General features: G+C 33.5%; 1 protein-coding gene across 1 annotated transcript in view; it reads right to left on the bottom strand.

Annotated features, from left to right (window-relative positions):
* Window positions 1-22,393, bottom strand: part of LOC132731213 (alanine--tRNA ligase, cytoplasmic-like) — a gene marked incomplete at its 5' end in the record, with an annotated part of 29,134 nt that extends 6,741 nt beyond the window's left edge. The window contains 15 exon segments of the mRNA XM_060717348.1: window positions 110-250; window positions 1,266-1,406; window positions 1,935-2,051; window positions 2,565-2,728; window positions 4,116-4,254; window positions 6,501-6,634; window positions 9,017-9,128; window positions 9,728-9,766; window positions 15,716-15,824; window positions 16,239-16,384; window positions 17,457-17,601; window positions 19,267-19,458; window positions 20,301-20,446; window positions 21,024-21,212; window positions 21,824-22,393. Of these exon segments, the coding sequence (XP_060573331.1) occupies window positions 110-250; window positions 1,266-1,406; window positions 1,935-2,051; window positions 2,565-2,728; window positions 4,116-4,254; window positions 6,501-6,634; window positions 9,017-9,128; window positions 9,728-9,766; window positions 15,716-15,824; window positions 16,239-16,384; window positions 17,457-17,601; window positions 19,267-19,458; window positions 20,301-20,446; window positions 21,024-21,212; window positions 21,824-22,066 (2,157 nt within the window).
* Between the last annotated feature and the right edge of the window lie 6 nt (window positions 22,394-22,399).

Below are 22,399 nucleotides of genomic sequence, written 5' to 3'. Positions count from 1 at the left end.
AAGTTATGTTTTCATAATAAAAAAAAAAATAATAATTTTCTTTTTAGAAAATCTGTCCTTACTTCACACGAACAACATCTGTTACACTCCAATTATCGAAGGCACTTACCACATTATCTAGATAAACCATTCCCCGAGTTTCTAGAGCTTGTTTCAAGGGTACAAGATTTCTCTGTACTGGAATTTTTTCTTCTATAGTTCTGTTTACTAATTTATCTACTTTCTGTATGTCTTCATCAGAAAAAGTGCCCTTCAATGCAAAGTGAATTATGTTGTTTACAAATAAAATATGTTTTTAATGAATATCAATTTTATTCTCTAAGGAAGATGTTCTTGTAATCATATAAGGTAGTGAAATATAAACTTAGAGTAAAGAGAAATATAAACTTAGGGTAAAGAGAAATATTAACTTACAGTAAAGTGAAATATCAGCTTACAGTAAAGTGAAATATCAGCTTACAGTAAAGTGAAATATACACTTACAGTAAAGTGAAATATACACTTACAGTAAAGTGAAATATAAACTTACAGTTAAGTGAAATATAAACTTATAGTAAAGTGAAATATACACTTACAATAAAGTGAAATATAAACTTACAGTAAAGTGAAATATAAACTTACAATTAAGTGAAATATAAACTACAGTAAAGAAAAATATAAACTTACAGTAAAGAAAAAAATATAAACTTACAGTAAATGGGGGATATTCAAGTTTTTTCTATAAATACAGGATTTTTTTCATTGATTACTATGAAAATTGGTATGAAAATAAATATTTCATGAATGGGTGTTGCCACAAGTGAAATATGATAATTTTTCACACCACAAGAGGAAAATAAATCCTGTATTTACAGTAAAAAACTTGAATTTTATACAGAAACAGAGCAGTGGTCTAACTGAGACTGCCTCTCAACCCATGGATCATGGTTTCAAGCCCTGCTGGGATCACTGCCAAGTTTCCTCATAGTACAGCATTTTACCTCGCACCAACATTGTAAAGGTCATATGTCGACTTTCCAGCTATAATTGTAAAGAAAGTGCCCCTCTGTGCATTAATAAAGGCATAAATAGGCACCCGAGTAGAACCAACAACGTTCTGTAACCTAGCTGGATAGCTTCCTCACATGAAAGAATCCAAAGTCCCTGGCGAGATTCAAACCCACAGCGGTAAGGGGCTAATGGTTTGAAATCAACAAACCATAACAACACAGCATCGGTTGCCGGGAGCTAAAAATAGATGTTTGTTTAAACCAATCTTTACTTACCCAGCATGAGAAGTCAAATGTTAGTTTATTACAGGTAACAGTGGACCCACTTTGTGTGACATCACTTCTAATAACTTGTCGTAGGGCAGAGTTTACAAGATGAGTTGCTGTGTGGTTCCTGGTACATCCAACTCTCCAATCCTTTTTAAAATGATAATAAATTAATAATTAACTAATTGTGTTCCCTTTGCCCAATGAACATGCATTTAAAAACAATCAAAGATAAGATGTGTTGCTTTTATGTTGGCTAAGTTTTTGAAGCAATCTCAGTTTTCGTTGTATTATGACACTCCCAACATTATTTCAGTTAGATGTGGGCATCTAGGTATGTCAAATCAACTTGAAATGGGAGTGTTTTTTTAAACAGTGCAGCTTAAAAAGGAGATAGCAGTGTACTTTCTGCATGGATGTTTAAAAAAGAACTCATATTACAACATAAATCATTTTGTTTTTTTAATCACCTAGAATAAAACAATATCAAAACATTTTAGTATAATCAAGACAAAAATTAAGATTGGATATTGATATTCAAATGACAGCATGACATTGGTTAACGTAAAATAAGTGCTTGGAAACAACGAAACTGCTTTTGCCATTAATAACTGGTATCAAAACCCAAGTTATACTGTCCTAATTATTTCTTTTTTATTTGTACATAGAAATACTTACAGAATCTAAACTGAGTGATGCTGGCTGACTTGTTTCTACATGACCTTGTATAACATGTCCTATATGTAGAACATAATCATGACTGGATTGTGTGTCATATACCTGCACCATACCTGTCTGAAACAGAATTCAAAATGTTTTTATAGGGCATCTGTGACTGAGTGGTTAAGGTTGTTGACTTCAAACCACTTGCCCCTCACGGCTGTAGGTTCAAATCCAGGGAAAAATGATTTCTTTTATGTAAGAAAGCTATCCAGCTTGCTTATTCTACTCAGGTGCTGGCTTGTGCCTGAAATATTGCTCAGAGGGGCACCAAACGTTTTCCTCCACCAGTAAAGCTGGAAAATCGTCATAATGCCTCTTCTGTGATGGTGTGGCATACAATGCAAATAAAAATGTTTTATACAGATATAAACAGTGGACATTAAGATAAACTGACCAAATGCTGGTGCAAAGTAGAGTTACAAGTAAACATTTAGATTTCATTATATTTTAGCTAAAGCAGTCAATAGTTTGTTGGTCAAGAAACTGTAATAGTGGAATTTTACTAACAAATGAACTGCCAAATAATTATATGCATGTAATTAGAAAAAAAGAATGCATACCTTTGAGACTCTACAGATAAATTACCTGAGTTTTAATCAAGCCTTTATCCCCCACTTGTCCCCCTTTCTCAGCATAAAACTGTGTCTTATCAACTATAACAGCAACTGTCGAACGTTCTGATACAGACTTACTTAACTTGTTACAATCATCAACCATACACTCTATCCTTCCTTCAATCACTGGAAACTCTAAAATTACAAAACATGCATAAAACATAACTATAACTGTATGTTTGGCAATTATTATGTCAATGTTTTTTTTTCTTAAGGCACGCAACTGGGTTATCTAGTTTATTCACCCAGTAATAGAACTGAGGTGGTTGGGGTCATTCCCATCACACCATACATGTATTATATATACAAGTTCAATACTAACATACAGCAATCATTCATGTTTAGAATTAAATTTTCACACAGATAAAAAGAGCTCAGCTAAGGTCAAAAAGCCTAAAAACATTAAAAAAAATGAAATTCTCACATAGCATTTAAAATGATTAAAAAAATCTACAAATAATAATAAGAAATATGATTAAATTAAAAATTGACTTTTTGTGCAATTCTTAGCCAAATCTTAGTGAATATCTACACTCAAGTTATTGATACAGACCTCCATCAAATGGTATATATACTTCCAGGCCTATTAGGTCAAAAAAACCTCAGTGAAGTCCCTTTAATTTAACATGACAGGGTGTATCATTTACATTTGGTTAGTCATAAACAGTGTTGCGTCTAGAATTTCAAAATTATGGGGAATTGTCCCCCACTCAACTAAATAATGTGGGGGATTTGAAAAAAATGTGGGGGACAAGCATTTACCTACAATATGATCATTTTAAAATTGTATTTTGTTGTAAAACAAACAGAAAACAATGACAGACTTACCACAAAAAAATTCATTAATTTTACGTTTAGGCATTTTTGCAATTGTCTGCTCAAGAACAGAAATATAAATAAAAAATAAGATATTGAAGAATACTAGTTAAGTGCACAGGTCAACTGTCAATACACACGTGAGATGATCCGACCGGCTGCTACTAGCTATTTTGTTCGTATTTTAGTCATTACCGCGAGTGAAAACAAACATGGCAGAAGCGTTCAAAATACGATGAAGATTAACTAAATTAAGTTGAAAAGATCGTTTGATGCGCGACTTGGTGCACATTGACTTCATTAAATTGAGCGATCTGCAAAATATAAGCGCGAATTGCGCAATCGCGTGGCCTAGATGCAACATTGCATAAAACAGATACCAGTATATCACCATTGATAATGAATTGTCTAAAAAACCAGCTTGACATCATCAAATTATCTTAAACACATCAGCTGCATTAAAATATAAAATATAGATTCATTTTTGCCATATATAGTATATACTTACCTACAGTTTTATATTTTTACCACAATCATGTAATATGCAAAATGTCTTACGATTTAGTTCAAATGGTTCATAACAACTACCTTTACTATTTTAAATGGCTTACGATTTAGTTCAAATGGTTCATAGCAACTACCTTTACTATTTTAACAAACACTCTAAGACACCTGCTGATATAATACTATTACACAAGTATATTACCATATTTTCCTCCTGCAGATTTTGTGTACTCATATTTGTGACTATCGGTTGTGACAGGTATATTGTTGTTATATAAATCATTCAACAGTTCTGCTGTAAAACATGGGTACTCTACCTCCGTAGGGGTCACATGAGCTCCCTTAAATAAAATTAGATACCATTGTAAAAATATTTTTTCCAAATAAATAAAAACAGGACCAAAAAACCCTTCTTTGTAGAGGCCGAATAAAGGCTGCTTCCCCAACCAAACTAGCCTCTTTTTTTCCCCAGTTTGGTCCTCAAAGTTCACCACGCTTTTGAAACTTCCCATAAAATTTAGAACAAAATTAAATGATGGTGTTGAATTATGGTCTTTTACTGTGTTATAAGTATTTCCCAGTGCTTTTTGCTTTTTATTTTGAAGAACTTGTTAGTTAAAAGTTTTTGTTAAATTTGAGACCCTTTTTCCAAAAGTATGCCAAAATCATGCATATTTTCCCCCAAGAAAAAGGCCAAGGTTTTTGTAGCAAAAAGCCCTTTAACCATAATGGAGGTCATATTTACCAAGGTGCATGTAGGAAAAAGCCCTTTAACCATAATGGTGGTCATTTTTACCTGGTTGCATGTAGGAAAAAGCCCTTTAACCATAATGAAGGTCATATTTACCAAGGTGCATGTAGGAAAAAGCCGTTTAACCATAATGGAGGTCATATTTACCAAGGTGCATGTAGGAAAAAAACCTTTAACCATAATGGAGGTCATATTTACCAGGGTGCATGTAGGAAAAAACCCTTTAACCATAATGGAGGTCATATTTATCAGGGTGCATGTAGGAAAAAACCCTTTAACCATAATGGAGGTCATATTTATCAGGGTGCATGTAGGAAAAAACCCTTTAACCATAATGGAGGTCATATTTATCAGGGTGCATGTAGGAAAAAGCCGTTTAACCATAATGGAGGTCATATTTACCAAGGTGCATGTAGGAAAAAGCCCTTTAACCATAATGGAGGTCACATTTACCAGGGTGCATGTAGGAAAAAGCAGTTTAACCATAATGGAGGTCATATTTACCTGGTTGCATGTAGGAAAAAGCCCTTTAACCATAATGGAGGTCACATTTACCAGGGTGCATGTAGGAAAAAGCCCTTTAACCATAATGGAGGTCACATTTACCAGGGTGCATGTAGGAAAAAGCCCTTTAACCATAATGGAGGTCACATGTACCAGGGTACATGTAGGAAAAAGCCCTTTAACCATAATGGAGGTCATTTTTACCAAGGTGCATGTAGGAAAAAACCCTTTAACCATAATGAAGGTCACATTTACCAAGGTGCATGTAAGAAAAAGCCCTTTAACCATAATAGAGGTCATTTTTACCAAGGTGCATGTATAAAAAAAGCCGTTTAACCAAAATGGAGATTATTTTTACCAAGGTGCATGTAGGAAAAAGCCCTTTAACCATAATGGAGGTCATTTTTACCAAGGTGGATGTATAAAAAAGCCGTTTAACCATGATGGAGGTCATTTTTACCAAGGTGCATGTAGGAAAAAGCCCTTTAACCATAATGGAGGTCATTTTTACCAAGGTGCATGTATAAAAAAGCCTTTAACCATAATGGAGGTCATTTTTACCAAGGTGCATGTAGGAAAAAGCCCTTTAACCATAATGGTGGTCATTTTTACCTGGTTGCATGTAGGAAAAAGCAGTTTAACCATAATGGAGGTCATATTTACCTGGTTGCATGTAGGAAAAAGCAGTTTAACCATAATGGTGGTCATTTTTACCAAGGTGCATGTAGGAAAAAGCCCTTTAACCATAATGGAGGTCACATTTACCAGGGTGCATGTAAGAAAAAGCAGTTTAACCATAATGGAGGTCATTTTTACCAAGGTGCATGTAGCAAAAAGCCCTTTAACCATAATGGAGTTCATATTTACATTGTGCATGTAGGAAAAAACCGTTTAACCATAATGGAGGTCACATTTACCAGGGTGCATGTAGGAAAAAGCCCTTTAACCATAATGGATGGCCAAAATCCCAGTAATTGAAAGCAAAACAGAGCCACAAACACAATGATGAGAAGAAGATGGCACACAAAGTAACTTCAGTCAATATGATCAATATAACCAAAAGCCAGTCATGAAGTTTGCATCACAGATGGATTATTTCATTTTTATATTTTATACATAGATAATATTCACATACTGTGCATCTTGTATAATTTCTCATTTTGTCTATCTACACCCAGGGCATTTTTGTCATTCATCTGGCAATTTGAAGTGGAAAGCTTTTATCTACACATCAATGGAGACATTGTCTTTTTTTAACCTGTTATAGAGCTTTTGGCTGAGTAGGATCATATAATGTAAAAAAACAACATATTGAGCTAAAATTATACTCACATGTCGATATTCAAAGTAACTTTTCAAATCTTCTACATCTATTTTAAGACCGTATTCTGGGGCAATCAGTTCTATCATTTCTGTTGACACTATGTTTCCATAGTAACCATCATGTAGTCTTTTAATGTATTCAACTGTTAATAAAAGAATCATCCTTTAAATCAATGAATGAAATTTCCTCTGCAGAAAAATATATTCTCCGATTCCACTTCTTGGCAGGCATATTCTCTTTTAAAGCTTAATAAAATTTTAAAACATTATTATCTTCATTGAAAGTAATCTCAGAGTGATTGCTTAATTTTGAACTAAGTTGTTACAACAATAAGTTTAAAACAAGAGCCATGTCAACATGGCCATCCCTCGCCGAATGTTTTTGCTCATTGGAAAAATATATATGTAGTAGAGCAGAATAATTCAATTTAAAGAGCTCTTTTGGTAATGAAAACTGATGGCTGAAGTGATTACAGATTTGAAACCTATGTGACTACTGATGGCTGAAAATAATAAAGGGCAATAACTGAAAAATAATGCAGGGTAAGTTATCATTCTTATAAGCTGCAATCCTCCTCAATGAGATCTATCCACCTACAAAGTTTCAAGTTGATACCTCAAAGGCTTCTATAGTTATGCTCTGGACAAAAATTAAGCATGAAAAATAACAAAGGGCAATAACTGAAAAATTATGCAGGGTAGAGTTATCATTCTTGTGTGCTGCACTCCTCCTAATGAGACCTATCCACCTATGAAGTTTCATGTTGATATCTCAAAGGCTTTTTAAGAATGCTCTGGACAAGATTAAGCACAGAAAATAACAAAGGGCAATAACTGAAAAATTATGAAGGGTAGAGTTATCATTCTTTTGCACTGCACACCTCTTGAGTGAGATCTATCCACCTATGAAGTTTCATGTTGATATCTCATAAGCTTTTTGAGTTATGCTCTGGACAAAAATTAAGTTTGAAAAATAACAAAGGGCAATAAATGAAATATTATGCAATGTAGAGTTTTTGTGCACTGCACTCCTCCTTAATATGATCTATCCACCTATGAAGTTTCAAGTTGATACCTCAAATTCTTTTTGAGATATGCTTCGGACAAATAGTATGAAAAATAACAAAGGGCAATAACTCAAAAATTATAATGGGAAGAGTTATCTTTCTTATGCACAGCATTCCACCTCAATAAGATCTATCCACCTATGAAGTTTCATGCTGACATCTCAAAGACTTTTTGAGTTATGCTTCACTCAGGTGAAAAAATTAAGTATAAAAATAACAAAGGGCAATAACTAAAAAATTATGAAGGGTAGAGTTATCATTCTTGTGCACTGCACACCTCCTGAGTGAGATCTATCCACCTATGAAGTTTCAAGTTGATACCTCAAATTCTTTTTGAGATATGCTCCCGACAAAAAGTATGAAAAATAACAAAGGGCAATTACCGAAAAATTATGCAGGGTAGAGTTCTTGTGCACTGCACTCCTCCTCAATATGATCTATCCACCTATGAAGTTCCAAGTTGATACCTCAAATACTTTTTGAGATATGCTCCTGACAAAAATGTCGGATGGAAGGACGGACGAAAGGAAGGACGGACGGAAGGACACAGGGACGGACGAAGACTATTTCTATATCCCCCGCCGCCTTTCGGCGAGGGATAATTAAACATTGAGCCTTACCATGCTATATATATTAAAATGACTTGTCCAGCTTTCTTTCAATGTGGACAATACTATTCATCATTTTTAGGAAAAAATTCAAAATAAGTATACTCTAACTTGGTATAATTGGTGCAATTCTATTACTCACAGTAATTATTGACCGCATTCAAAAAAAAATTGAAATATTTAGTTGATTTTTTTCTGCTTAACACAAAATATTAATTATTAAATTTATCAATGAAATTCAATTCAGACATATTGGAAACATTAAGTATGCTGATGATACGGAGTCTTATGCTACTGACTGGACAGCAAACAGTGCAGACCATGATCAGATGTCATATATGTGCTGAATGATCGTGGTCTGCACTGGTCAGTGTTACTGCACTTGTCAGTGTTACTGCACTTGTCAGTGTTACTGCACTTGTCAGTGTTACTGCACTTGTCAGTGTTACTGCACTTGTCAGTGTTACTGCACTTGTCAGTGTTACTGCACTTGTCAGTGTTACTGCACTTGTCAGTGTTACTGCACTTGTCAGTGTTACTGCACTTGTCAGTGTTACTGCACTGGTCAGTGTTACTGCACTGGTCAGTGTTACTGCACTGGTCAGTGTTACTGCACTGGTCAGTGTTACTGCACTGGTCAGAGTTACTGCACTGGTCAGTGTTACTGCACTGGTCAGTGTTACTGCACTGGTCAGTGTTACTGCACTGGTCAGTGTTACTGCACTGGTCAGTGCTACTGCACTGGTCAGTGTTACTGCACTGGTCAGTGTTACTGCACTGGTCAGTGTTAATTTCCAATGCTGCCAGCAGGCTTAGAGTTAAATAAAAATTTAACAGAAAATAAACAAACCATTTAATTTTGTTAAATTTGGATTTTTCTTTTTCAGTTTCAGAAAGTTCTTTCTTCCATCACTAAGAGACTGTATGTAGCGATCTTCTGTCACATCCAACACTTCTTTTACCTGAAATATCACTATACTAACATTAATACATTCAGTCATTTTCTGCCTATTTTTAGAAGAAATGACTTATGTACCAGATACATATAAACATTCTTGTATTAAAAAATCTAACCAAATTGGTACTAAATTGGTACAAAAAATGACTTTATAGATTTTGGGAAAATATTTCCTATTATCATTAATGATATACTGACTTAAATCAAATATCAGCCTGTACTTGGTTAACTAATTTAATAATAATGCCTTCACTGACACAGATGTTGGATTACACAGGTGGATTGGATTACACAGGTGTATGTATCACTCATACAAGAGTCAAGATAACATTTCTCACATGGTTCAAGTATAGACTTTGAGATATCCAAGTAAGCTCTAAGTTCTCATCAAAATTAAACCCCAATACAAATGCTGAAGCTACACTAACATTTTCTACCGTTTCCTGATCTAAGTTCAGGTCTATTCTAGTATTCATATAAGGCTGACTGTGAAAAAAAAACTTTACCATATAGCTTTTTTTTTAATCACTAGAAGTATTAGACTAAATTTAATGCTTTCTATAAGAATAATTTTTTCACGGTCACAAAGATGACTGTACCTACCTTTTTGGCATGTGTAGATATTTCCGGATATGTTTCACCCTAAAATAGAAACAATATCATATGATATAAACAATATGATTAGAACAATCATTAGTTAAGAACACCAGTATATAATAAACTTGAGCAATACAAAAATGTGCAGGCACCGTGGTCATAAACAAATTGTATAACAAGCTATAGTCACTACTACTTTATTAACAAGAGCTTTCAGTAAGACATCATGCCCGACTATTCTCTGTGCTTGATAGTAAAACAAGAGACTAGATAACATAGAATAGTCAGTGCTTGAGAGTAAAACAAGAGCCTAGATAACATAGAATGATATAAGTTCAATAAGGGTTATAATTCTGTAATAATCCATTTTAGAGTTATGGACCTTGAACATTGACCCCCTGCTATGCTCTTTAATAAGTGTGTAAAATTTCAACAAATTCCCTTAATTAGTTTTGGATACCAACTTGCACTAAAAAACTTGTTTGTGACAGTGAAGCCAAGGTGAGTACAAAAGCTCTTTCTTTTCTTTAAGTAGTCAACACAATAAAACATAATTGATTTACTGAGCTGCTCCTTGCCTTAGTATTGTTGTAGTTTTAGCAAGGCACCTGGTTAAGGTTTGATTTAATGATTGAGTTTGTATGAGAATTGAGACCTCATTTGTTGTCATTATTTATTACTATAAATCTGTTGGGGCTAGACTGTGTATCAGTCTGGGAGATTTTAGTTTGGTATCTCTGTCAACGGGTACCTGCATAAATAATGGACAAGAGGTCTGCAATTGTTGTGTTTAGGGAACTCAATCATTGGTTACCATCATAAATATTCCAGGAATCAGTCTGTTTGTTTCTGGTACAGTTACTTGATCAACACTTGTCGTCATAAATATAGAAGGCTTAAATTTGTCAATTAACACTAAGGTAACCTCCAAATATGGAGAGACTAGGTATTTCATATAAATACTGGGGCAAGATTTTCTAGGGGCAGTCTAGATTGAAGATTGAAGAACGAGATTCAAAATGCAAGAGTAAGATTGTAAGAGCTAGAGTTGGGATAGGGATTTTTGAGAGTTAATTATACAGTGACTTATCAACCATGTGTGAGGAAGAAAAACTCTGTAACTTTAATTATTAATTGTAGAGTAGAAATTTAGAACATTTTATAACAAATAAACAGTGAAATGAAATTAAGAACAGTTATTGTGTATATTTTATGTGGAATTATGGAAGTAGTAGAAATTATAAATTACGAGAGAGAAGAATTTATAACACTGGTGGCAGCGAACAGGATTTTTGGACTTTAACACGTTTAGAAAAGATTTTAAAGTGACTATCTGAAGAGACGTAAATTTGAACTGTACATTATAAAATTACTAAAATGGGACCAAAGAAACAAACCGGTGCAGCTTCAATTTTTGTGGAAGAACAATTTGGTGACAATGTTTTATCGGAAACTGAGTTATTACATGAAAAACTGAGAATTGCAGAAGAACAAAACACAGAGCAAGAAGCCATGTTACAAAGAGATAAAATTGTGAATCATTATCTACAGAGGATTAATGACATAGATGGATTATTAATTATAGTTGGTCTGTGTGAATTTTTGTCAGACTTTTAAGTACACTGTTTTCATTGCACATATTCATGAAGATAGATTATTAGGATAAGACTTTAAATGAAAAATATTTCTTTATTTATTGCTCAATTGGAATTAAATGTGGGTTAATGAAAAAAAGAAATTGTGGAGAAGGTGCCATTAAAATTTGTGAAAATTATAACACGGTCAAAGGTATCAATTCAAGTAAATTCAGACATTGTTAAACCTGGTAAAGCAATAAATCTTGGAACAATTAACTCATCATTAGGGATCTCCTGCTTTTCGGAAAATAAATAGCCAGCAGATAAAGTGTTTATGGGAAGTGTGCTAGTATCCCATAGGGAAGTTCGAGGCAATTCAATTCGTATTAGATTAGTTAACTTTTGATAGAAATGTAAAGTTGACCAAGGGGTCATTATTTGGATATTTGCATGAATTAAATCAATTAGATTTATTGAAAGAGAAAGTGAAAATTGATGACTGCAAATTAACTAGTAAAACATATGATAATATTAAATATGGTTTCACTAAATGGAGCAGTAAGTTAAAAGGGTTATATCATAGATCATCAGGAAGCAGAATTTAAGTTAATGTTGTGTTTGCAATTAAGCCTTTTATCAATCTCAAAGACTGTACTGTGCAACTTGAAGAGAACTTTTGGATGTTGTGACTTTTATCCTACCTTTTAGAAAGAGAATTTTAAGGACATATTGTTCAAGTCTGCGATGTTAAATGTCGTTCAAGTCGCCGACAGGTCAAATGGCTCGCTGGTTAGAAGTTTTGTCACAGTTAAATTTTAGGATTGAACATAGAAGTGGAAAAAACATACAAATGTTGACAGTCTCTCTAGAATGTCATGTGAACCAGAAGAGTGTAGTTGTTATGATGGAAAAACAATCTTGGAAAATTTACCTTGCAAAGGATGTGTAACCTGTATGAAGAAACATGAGTCTTGGTCGGATTTTGCCAAATTTGATAATGTTGTTCCCTTGTTCGGTAGGAACATAGGTGAAGGGAAAAGTATCAAACCTGTTGTGTTAGGAGTGAAACCTCAAAATGACTGGGCATTTTGGAGTGATGTTTTCTTGTTAATGCAGCTGCAAGTTATGAGATTATTGTGTTGTTTAAGATCACTTTTCCATGGAATAAAAAGGGCAAGGAAGTATTTTCGATATCGCATAGGTCGACTTCGTTTCCGTGAAAGCCTACATTTGCGTGGTGAAAGAAGTGGAAACAATCTCAACATGGGTGAAAATAATACACAAGTGGTTGACAAAGACGTAAATTCCATACTAGGTGGCGAAGTTGTTTCATCAGAAAATGAAGCTCAGGCATCTAACTTGGGTAGTCTTATGCAGTTCAACACTATTAATTATTCACCTATTAGAATGGCAAAATTACAGAGAGCAGACCTTGATTTAGGTGTTGGGACATCATGGGTTACTGGAAGCAAACAAGTGGTTGACAAGGACGTAAATTCCATACTAGGTGGCGAAGTTGTTTCATCAGTAAATGAAGCTCAGGCATCTAACTTGGGTTGTCTTATGCAGTTCAACACTACTTGTTATTCACCTGTCAGAATTGCAGAACTACAAAGAGCAGACCCAGATTTAGAAGTTGTTATAACATGGGTTATTGAAAACAAACGACCCTCCAGGGACAAGGTAGCTAGATATTCTCCAAATATAAGGAACTACTGGTTTAACTATGACTTGCTAGTGATGAAAGATGGAGTGCTGTTTACAAAATGTAACAGTATTCTCAACACAAGAGAGGAGGCTTTGCTTCTTATTGTTCCAAAGATTTTACAAAAAGATATTTTGGTATCTACACATGACTCAGTTACAGGCGCTCATTTGGGAATTACAAAAACTTTGTCAAAAATTAAATGCAAGTTTTTTTGGTTTAAGCTAAGACGCAGTGTTAAAATTCATATAAAGCAATGCAAGAAGTGTTCATTTCTAAAACGATCATCAAAATGCACTGTTGGTCACAGTATGGGCAGGGTTAGCACTGATAACAAGGAGAGATAATGGCCATGTGGAAATCATGCATCATGATAGTTTGAAACATTATCGTGGAAATTATATGACAAATTGGCAATCAAACATGGCAAGGATCAACAAGAATAACAATAAATTACAAATCAAAGAAACTAAGACAATGCAGAAGATGGCATCTGAATCAGATTTTCAACAAGTAAGAAGAGGTAAAAGGAATAGGACTCAACACATACCATACCAGCACAGAACATAAAGATCATAAAGAATCATCATGTAAAATATCTTTCAATAAGTTTTGATTTCAAAGGAGTACATGTTGGGTATATAAGGGTACTCTGAGATTTTGCAGTCATTTCGGAGTTTTCGACTATTCAGAATTGTGTAGGGAATTAATATTGGAATAATATGAAAGTGTAAAGAAAATAGTGAAAAAAAGAGGAATTTTAAACGTTGTTCTTACAAAAATATATATTGGATATAAAACGCAATCGGAATTAATTTGTGATTCGTTCAAATTGGAATATTAATTTGTTATTCATTTCAAAATTGGAATATTAATTTGTGATTCATTCTGAATTGGAATATTAACTTGTGATTCTTTTCAATTGGAATATTATTGTGTGATTCTGGTTTAAATTGGATTTTAAAGTGTTTTATTTTCAGTTTAACAATCAGTGCCATTTTCTAATTTCAACTATGTTATATATAAATATTAAGTTTAATATTTTGGCACTTATGACTCTATGGAAGAGACGACTACCAAACAAATTTTATATTCAGTTTGTGCCTTTTAAGAATTCTTACACATTTGTTAAAATTTATTAAGAAATAAATAGGCACCAGGACTTTGTGTGCAAGAAATAGACAATGTGTGAAAGATTGAATTAGGATATATTATTGTGAAATAGAAAAAAAAGGACAACAGAACAATTATATTATATAATTATGTGACAAAATAAGTTTCATTTTGATATTAAAACACGGTGTTAAAAGTTGAATAACTGTTTGAGAACTTTAATTAGTTTGTTTTGAGTATTCAATGTATAATTGTAGTCAGAAAAAAAAATTGTCGTTAACAGAAGTAACATTTCTGTAGATTTAGTATTTTCTTAGAATTTCGTATTTGAGTAATGCTTATTTTAGTCAATGCAGTGTTTATATGTTAATTGAGAATGTTTTATTGTTAAACTTCTATTCATTTTGGGAGTAAGATTGGTTGAATAGTCACTGATTTTTGTTTCATTTCTATATTTTTGTTTGGTGTTATTAACTTAATTGGGACAATTAAGCTTTTTAAGGTTGGGGGAGTGTTGTAGTTTTAGCAAGGCACCTGGTTAAGGTTTGATTTAATGATTGAGTTTGTATGAGAATTGAGACCTCATTTGTTGTCATTATTTATTACTATAAATCTGTTGGGGCTAGACTGTGTATCAGTCTGGGAGATTTTAGTTTGGTATCTCTGTCAACGGGTACCTGCATAAATAATGGACAAGAGTCTGCAATTGTTATGTTTAGGGAACTCAATCATTGGTTACCATCATAAATATTCCAGGAATCAGTCTGTTTGTTTCTGGTACAGTTACTTGATCAACACTTGTCGTCATAAATATAGAAGGCTTAGATTTGTCAATTAACACTAAGGTAACCTCCAAATATGGAGAGACTAGGTATTTCATATAAATACTGGGACACGATTTTCTAGGGGCATTCTAGATTGAAGATTGAAGAACGAGATTCAAAATGCAAGAGTAAGATTGTAAGAGCTAGAGTTGGGATAGGGATTTTTGAGAGTTAATTATACAGTGACTTATCAACCATGTGTGAGGAGGAAAAACTCTGTAACTTTAATTATTAATTGTAGAGTAGAAATTTAGAACATTTTATAACAAATAAACAGTGAAATGAAATTAAGAACAGTTATTGTGTATATTTTATGTGGAATTATGGAAGTAGTAGAAATTATAAATTACGAGAGAGAAGAATTTATAACAGTATTGTGATTACTACATTTAACACCTTTATCTTCTTGAAACAATGTAATGCACTTATCCAGTTCAAATTTTACATCTGTCTATAAATAGATTCTGGAATATCAATTATAATCATGTTGAAATTAAGAAGCCAACCGTATAGTCTTTTCCAATAACCTTCTTGTTACTCCTGTTGTCGTTCTCTAAACTAAACCTGGTCCCACACCAACAACAGTGAGAATCACCACTTACATTCAAAGAAAGGTAAAGTAACTTCAGCAAATGAAAGAGAATACTGGCTTTCTAACTAAGCACAATTTTCATAATTAAACCAAATCTGTAGGTAAAACCCTAAGAGAGAGAATTATATTAAATCTTAACTCAAACACAAAATTAACACATGTTCAGTTTATAATAAAACTTACCAGAGATTCAGCTACTGGGTTCACTAATTTTCCCAGGAGACCCGGATTGGCTTTCATGATTTGATGACATTGATATAATGCTCTGTATATCACACCACGTAATTTGACCCTAGCAAAAAAGCACAACACAAAATTTTAAGAAACTGCTTCCAATTATATTCCAATAAAGTTGAGAGGGCGTATCCTGCCTTCAACAGAAACAAGAGTCAAACTTATTTTGAATATCTGAATGTTGGTTTAAATGTGAAAATTGTTGTTTCTATTTTAAAATTAATTATCTTAGGTCTATTTCTAAACCGGTGATCAAATTACTTTAAAAACATTTAATAATTTGACATAGTGAATGTGAAAAATATTGATGCGTTTGCGACCAGAATGGATCCAGACCAGCCTGCGCATCTGCGCAGTCTGATCAGGATCCATGCTAACCAACCCTATTACAAGAAGAAAATCTGATGCCCAGGCTGATCTGGATCCATGCTGGTCGCAAACGCACTTTGTTGGTTTCGTCGAGAAAACTTACTCTAGATCTTCTTTGCCTGGTAGCAGTCCATCACTTATACAGACTGTGGCCATTCTAACATGATCTGCTATGATTCTGTAGGCAGTGTTAATTTTGTCAGCATCACTGGAACCAGTCTCATCTTTATATACTGCTACATTTGTTTCCTGGTGAAACGAAAACAAACAAAAAAATGAAAAAAAAAAAAAAATTGAAAAAAAAGAAAGATTTTCTATGAAAACATACCATTTTAGCAGTCTGAATTTCTTAAATAGACTTGTCCAGCTTCAAAAGCTAGAACTGTCCGTTCTCAATTTTGGGCATAATAAGATGCAAATTTAAGTTAGGTCACCAACAGTATAGAGCCTGGTCATTATTGCTACTACTTTTAACAAGTGGCAGAATGGCCATGTGAATACATTGTCAGACTAGTAATCTAAGAATTGCGGGTCACTTGGGTTCAAATCCTGTCAGGGGCAAGCTGTTGTTTCCATAAGTAAGAAACTTTACACTCACTGCTCAGTACTTGTTTGTTCCAAGAAGGGATTCCATAAGCTTATAGCTTCCAACACAGTCAAACTAAAATAAATTTGTATTGTGTAGTATAAACCTTTACCATGCTAAATATGTTAAAGCAGCGTGCTTCAGAATGAGATTCATACTGATTTTCATGAAAAATTTGAAAATGTATCAAAAAGTAAAATATTTTTAAGTGAACAAAGAAAGTAATTTACAGATTGCAAAGGGTGCTTTCAATCCATGTAAATTACCAAAAAAATGTCAAAATATGCACACAAAAAATCCCTTACTGCCTTAGTCACACAGTAAAAATATAATGATTAGATGTCAAAAGATGTCAAAATCAGTCATTCTTTTTATGTAAACTATTACTTGATTTTTTTAAATATTTTCACTTTTCTTAAAATCTTATTACATTTTTCTACAGGTTGACTTTCTTGACAATTTCTAAAACATTTGGAGATGTGAAGCTTAAAATGTCTATCTTTCAAGCCGGACAAGACCATACATCATTTTCAGGGAAAATTTTAAAATATGTACTGATTTTAATAAAGAACAGTTCAGACCTTGATCAGTTGGCATGGATGTGCAAGCTGGTCTTGGTCTGCACTGGTGGCATGGCCAGAATCAGTTGCCACTAGCAGACTAAATGTTAAAAGAATTCATTTTCACTAATACAGGTTTTAAGTTAGCACCTGTGAGCAAAATCAGTCTTCTCACCTTCTGTATAACATCAAATATTGGCAGGAAAAGATCTGTGTTATAGTTAGACATGGTTCCCCGTAGTACTGCACAAATTCTCTCTAGGCCCATACCAGTGTCTACATGTGTGGAAGGCAGGGGTACCAACCTCTCTGGACCCAATCTAAAATAAATATTGTGTGATAATGAAGTCATTTCAGAAGTGTAAGATAAAAACAACTTAAGTTTGTTAAACATTATACCCAACCCTCAACACTTGCCAATTAGTATTCACTCAGCCACAGGTGCCCACTGTTAAAATTTCAAGCCCTAGTAAATCTAGGACAGTCAAGGTCATTGTGACCATGACCTTTGACCTAGTGACCACAAATCATTCAGGTTCATCTACTGGTCATGACCAATCCCTATACCAAGTTTGAAATTCTTTTCCCACATGTTCTTAAATTATTGATCTGAAATCTAAGAACCAACTGACAGACCAACCAATGGATGGTCCAATGTGTGCAAAGCAAGGCCAATCGGAACATCCCCGGCTATTATCTATAATAACCTCGGAAACAATACGAATTGAAAGTAGTTCCACCACATATTTTCAGATGTAAACAGAAACAGAGATAATGTAAAACAAATGTATATATTTGACATCCAAAAGAAAAGTAATGTCTGTTTATGTACATTTATGATTGAAAATATGTCGGACAACAATTTGAATTTAAATATGCCCACTGATATACAATTTTAAACAAATTGGACTAAATGTCAACAGGTTGGTTTTTTATACTTTCGTTTTCTACAACCATGATAATGAATATATAAATAATGTATTGTTTGCTTTTATACCTATGAATTCACTTATTTTAGGTGGACTTATACTACATATAATGGAAATAAACTTGTCAACAACTCCCAGCATTAAATTACTATTTGTTTACATGTTTATTTTCTTAGTGTAGGTAAGACCGAAATACCGCATCCGTTCTATGTATTCATACTATTGTGTTCGAGGTCCTTATCAGAAGACTGGCAGAAAGGGCGGAAAAGTTGCGATTGAAGTAAGGCAAGCATAATCAGATCTAATTTTATACAAATATTACAAATGATTACACTAATAATATTTCATAATGCTAAGATTCATTTCAGTCAAAGATAGCATTTCTAAGGGTAAAAACGTCTACAAACTTAAAAAGAATTAAGCCATGTATACAAATTACAGCATATTCTAAAAAAGACTTATATATTTTTTTATATTGTTTTTCAAATGTCCTTTACAATGTTTTTTTTTTTTTTCAAAGAAATAGGCTCCATTAAAATCAACAATCAAAAGGTAAAAAAGGTTCTTTAAAAAAACTAAAATGTTTGTTTGTCTAAATTTTGAACACAAAAATAATATCCTTTTTTCATCTGAAATCCAACAAAAAAAAAGGCATTTCAACATATAACAAATTTCTTGGAATGATATTCAACAGGTTCCTTCTTCACTGTAAGGAATTCAATGCTCAAAGCTAGATTTGTACCTACAGCTACAAGAAACCAGCGATTCAAGTCAAAGCTGACGACTAGACCACAAAGGCAAGTCATTCTATATTTGAGTCGCATCACAACAAAACCAACATAATGGGTTTGCGACCAGCATGGACCCAGACCAGCCTGTGCATCTGCGCAGTCTGATCAGGATCCATGCTGTTCGCTTTCAGTTTCTCTATTTGTAATAAGATTTGCAAGTGAACAGCATGGATCCTGATCATACTGCACCGATGCGCAGGCTGGTCTGGATCCATGCTGGTCACAAACCCATTATGTTGGTTTTGTTGTGACGCAGCTCATTTACCTATTGTACTGCATAAAAACCAGGTTCCAAATCTCCACAACTTCAGGTGAGTCCATGTTGACCAAACTGGAAGCATCTCTATTTCCAACATGATCAAAATGTATTTCTGTGCAAGGCCCACATGGTCCAGTTTCTCCCATATCCCAAAAGTTATCATCCATCCCAAATGGTAAAATATGAGCTTCTGGTACCCTATAAAGGTATAAAGCTTTATCAGTATATTCTCAATTCATAAGTTGTTTTTTTAAATTAATTCATATAATGGACAGATGACTGATGTATAGTATCAAAAAGTTCAAAACTTTTAAACAGAAGAATCATTTAAATACAAAATTAAAGTGAAGCAGCAATATCCTCTATATTATACTAAAAATTACTAGGCATCCTCTGCCTACCTACAATGGGTATTAAACACTCATGCCATGATACTTTCATTAGTATTTGATCAAAATGATAATATCAAGCAAGGATGTATTGTATTTCATCTATTTCAACTTCTGCAACTTTGTAAATATGTACAACCTTTTTCTTTCATATGAACATTTTTTCATATCTAAAATAAAAATATTATTTTAGAATGTGAAAAATAAACAGTAGCATTAGTTAAATATTGTTTTTCATAACAATAAATGAGCCTTGTCACGACAAAACCAACATAGTTGGTCTGGATCCATGCTGATAGCGAACAGCATGGATCCTGATCAGACTGCGCGGATGTGCAGGCTAGTCTTGATCCATGTTTGTCGCAAACCTGTTATGTTGGTTTTGTCGTGAAGCGGCTCAAATGTCTTAAATTATGAATTGCAGTAGTAGACTGTATCACAATATGGTTATGACCGTATCAATACACACCTACACATTTAACATAGTAAGAATTTAAAGGAAAATACACAGACCATATTGAGGGGCCATTGTAAAAGTTACCTTTAAATGAATGTTTACATAATACACTAATTACCTTGTATGGTTTCACACTGACTTTTTAAATTTACCAACATTAAGAATATCTATTGGTTAAGGTATGTCAGACGTACCCAAGTTCTAGCCATATTTCCTTGCATTGCAAATCAGGTGATATACCAAGTACTGAGTTGCCACCAAAATATGTGAAGTATAACTGCTGTAGTGGGAGCTTGTATACTTCAGTTAACAAAGTCCAAGCCATACTGCATGCCTCTTTCTGCATATCAGATTTAAAAAAATCATACTGGTTAAAATTGCCACTCATTTACTAATCTATGAGACTGTTTTTATTTTATTTTTCATTATTAAGAATATACAGTACACATCTTTAAAATATAAAATAAGCAAATAAAATATATAGGAAATTGTGAATAGCAGATGAGGGTGTATCAAAATCAAAGTTGTGAAATGTTAAAAAAATAAACTTCTCACCTAGTCTTTACAAGCAATCCATTTCATTTTAAAATCAATATAACAATACATGTAACTTATTGGTTTATACACACTCTGAATTTTTAACTTAGCTTAAATAAATTAAGGATAAACTGAACAGACAAACAGACAGGACAAACTCAATCAATCAACTCCTAATCAAATCAAAATGAGCCGTGTCATTACAAAACCAACGTAATGCGTTTGCGACCAGCATGAGGCGCAGTCTGGTCTGGATCCATGCTGGTCGAAAACCCACTATGTTGGTTTTTGTCATGAAGTGGCTCAGATGTATTTTAAATTTTTTTTTTTTTTTTCAGTAAATCAATTTCTGGCTTAATTCCGACACTTGTTTTATCTACCTTGAAATAATCACCAAATGACCAGCTTCCGAGCATCTCAAAGAAAGTGTGGTGTGTGAGGTCACGACCTACATCATCTAGGTCATTATGCTTGCCACCTACTCGCACACATTTCTGACTGTTTACCACTCTCTTGTGTCTTCCAAGGTCCGATCCTTCAGGCACAGTTCCAAGAAAAATTGGTTTAAACTGTCAAATACATAATTATAAACAAATTACCTATGATAGTCAAATATCACTCACCAAACTGTAAAGGCTCTAAATGACAAGGAACAGATAATATTTATAACAATGATTGAAATGCAGGCATTTATCAAACTAGAACTCTGTGAGTCGGATGTGTCTCCACAATATAGTTTAAGAGAAATGGCAAAGATGAAAATAAAATTTGAAAATCAACAAAGGGCAATAACTCAAAAAATAAGAAATGCAGATCAGCAGTTTCTATGCACTGCACTTCTTATCAATAAAATCTACCGTAATTCAAGAGAGCAATATATTTGATTTGTTTGTTTGATAGATAAAGTATGGGATGCCTAACACAATGTGAAAATCCTGAAATGATGTGAAAGTAACCATAGGCACTCGGGTATGGCACCACATATTGTCATGCATTTTATTCAATGTTGTACTGTCTTATATATATCTTATCTGGTCTTAAAAATCCATAAATGATAGTATAATGACAAAGTGTACTGCCTCAAATATGGCATGATGTGTACACTAAAGAATATACAAAATCTAATTGTAAAAATAGAGAAATAGATAAGAGATGCCATTATGTCATAGTAAATGCTTACCTGATTCATCCCAGCATTGGTAAAATAAGTACCTGCATTTTTGCAAGGTAAGACTGACGATGATTTCACAAACTCATGATTGTTCTTTTGGCGAAAATAATCAATAAACTGCTTACGAACATCTTTAGATTTCCACTCACATGAATACAGTCTTTTTTGCGATGTGATAGACATACACATCAATCTTAATTTAGCTAATTTACGGAAACAATTCCGACATATTCCGTGGTTAAATGCTTGCATTTTTTCAGGTAACAGAAGTTTCACTGGAATAAGTAAATGATAAGATTGAACTGTTGAATAGTTTTTGATATACTTTTTAATTTAAGTGTTTTTTAGCACATGTAGCATTCAATCCTTTACAAAGTAACACCTGCTGTATTTTGTAGGCAACGTAAGTTTGAACATGCATGCGGTTTGGTATCTACTGATATTGTACTGTCTTGACTAATGTCCTTGGAAAGAAAATACAACTAATTCGCTGATTAAAAGCAAAGTACACAACAGGAATCTTACACAATCTTATTACGAACAAATGTCGTATGTTAATAAAAGGGGAACAACTCCGTAAGACGT

Source organism: Ruditapes philippinarum, unplaced genomic scaffold (genome assembly GCF_026571515.1).
Source record: "Ruditapes philippinarum isolate M1 unplaced genomic scaffold, ASM2657151v2 ctg2214_1_1_1_1, whole genome shotgun sequence".
NCBI classification, from domain to species: domain Eukaryota; kingdom Metazoa; phylum Mollusca; class Bivalvia; order Venerida; family Veneridae; genus Ruditapes; species Ruditapes philippinarum.
Note: the sequence above shows the minus strand (reverse complement) of the source record. Positions and strands in the feature narration are given on the sequence as shown.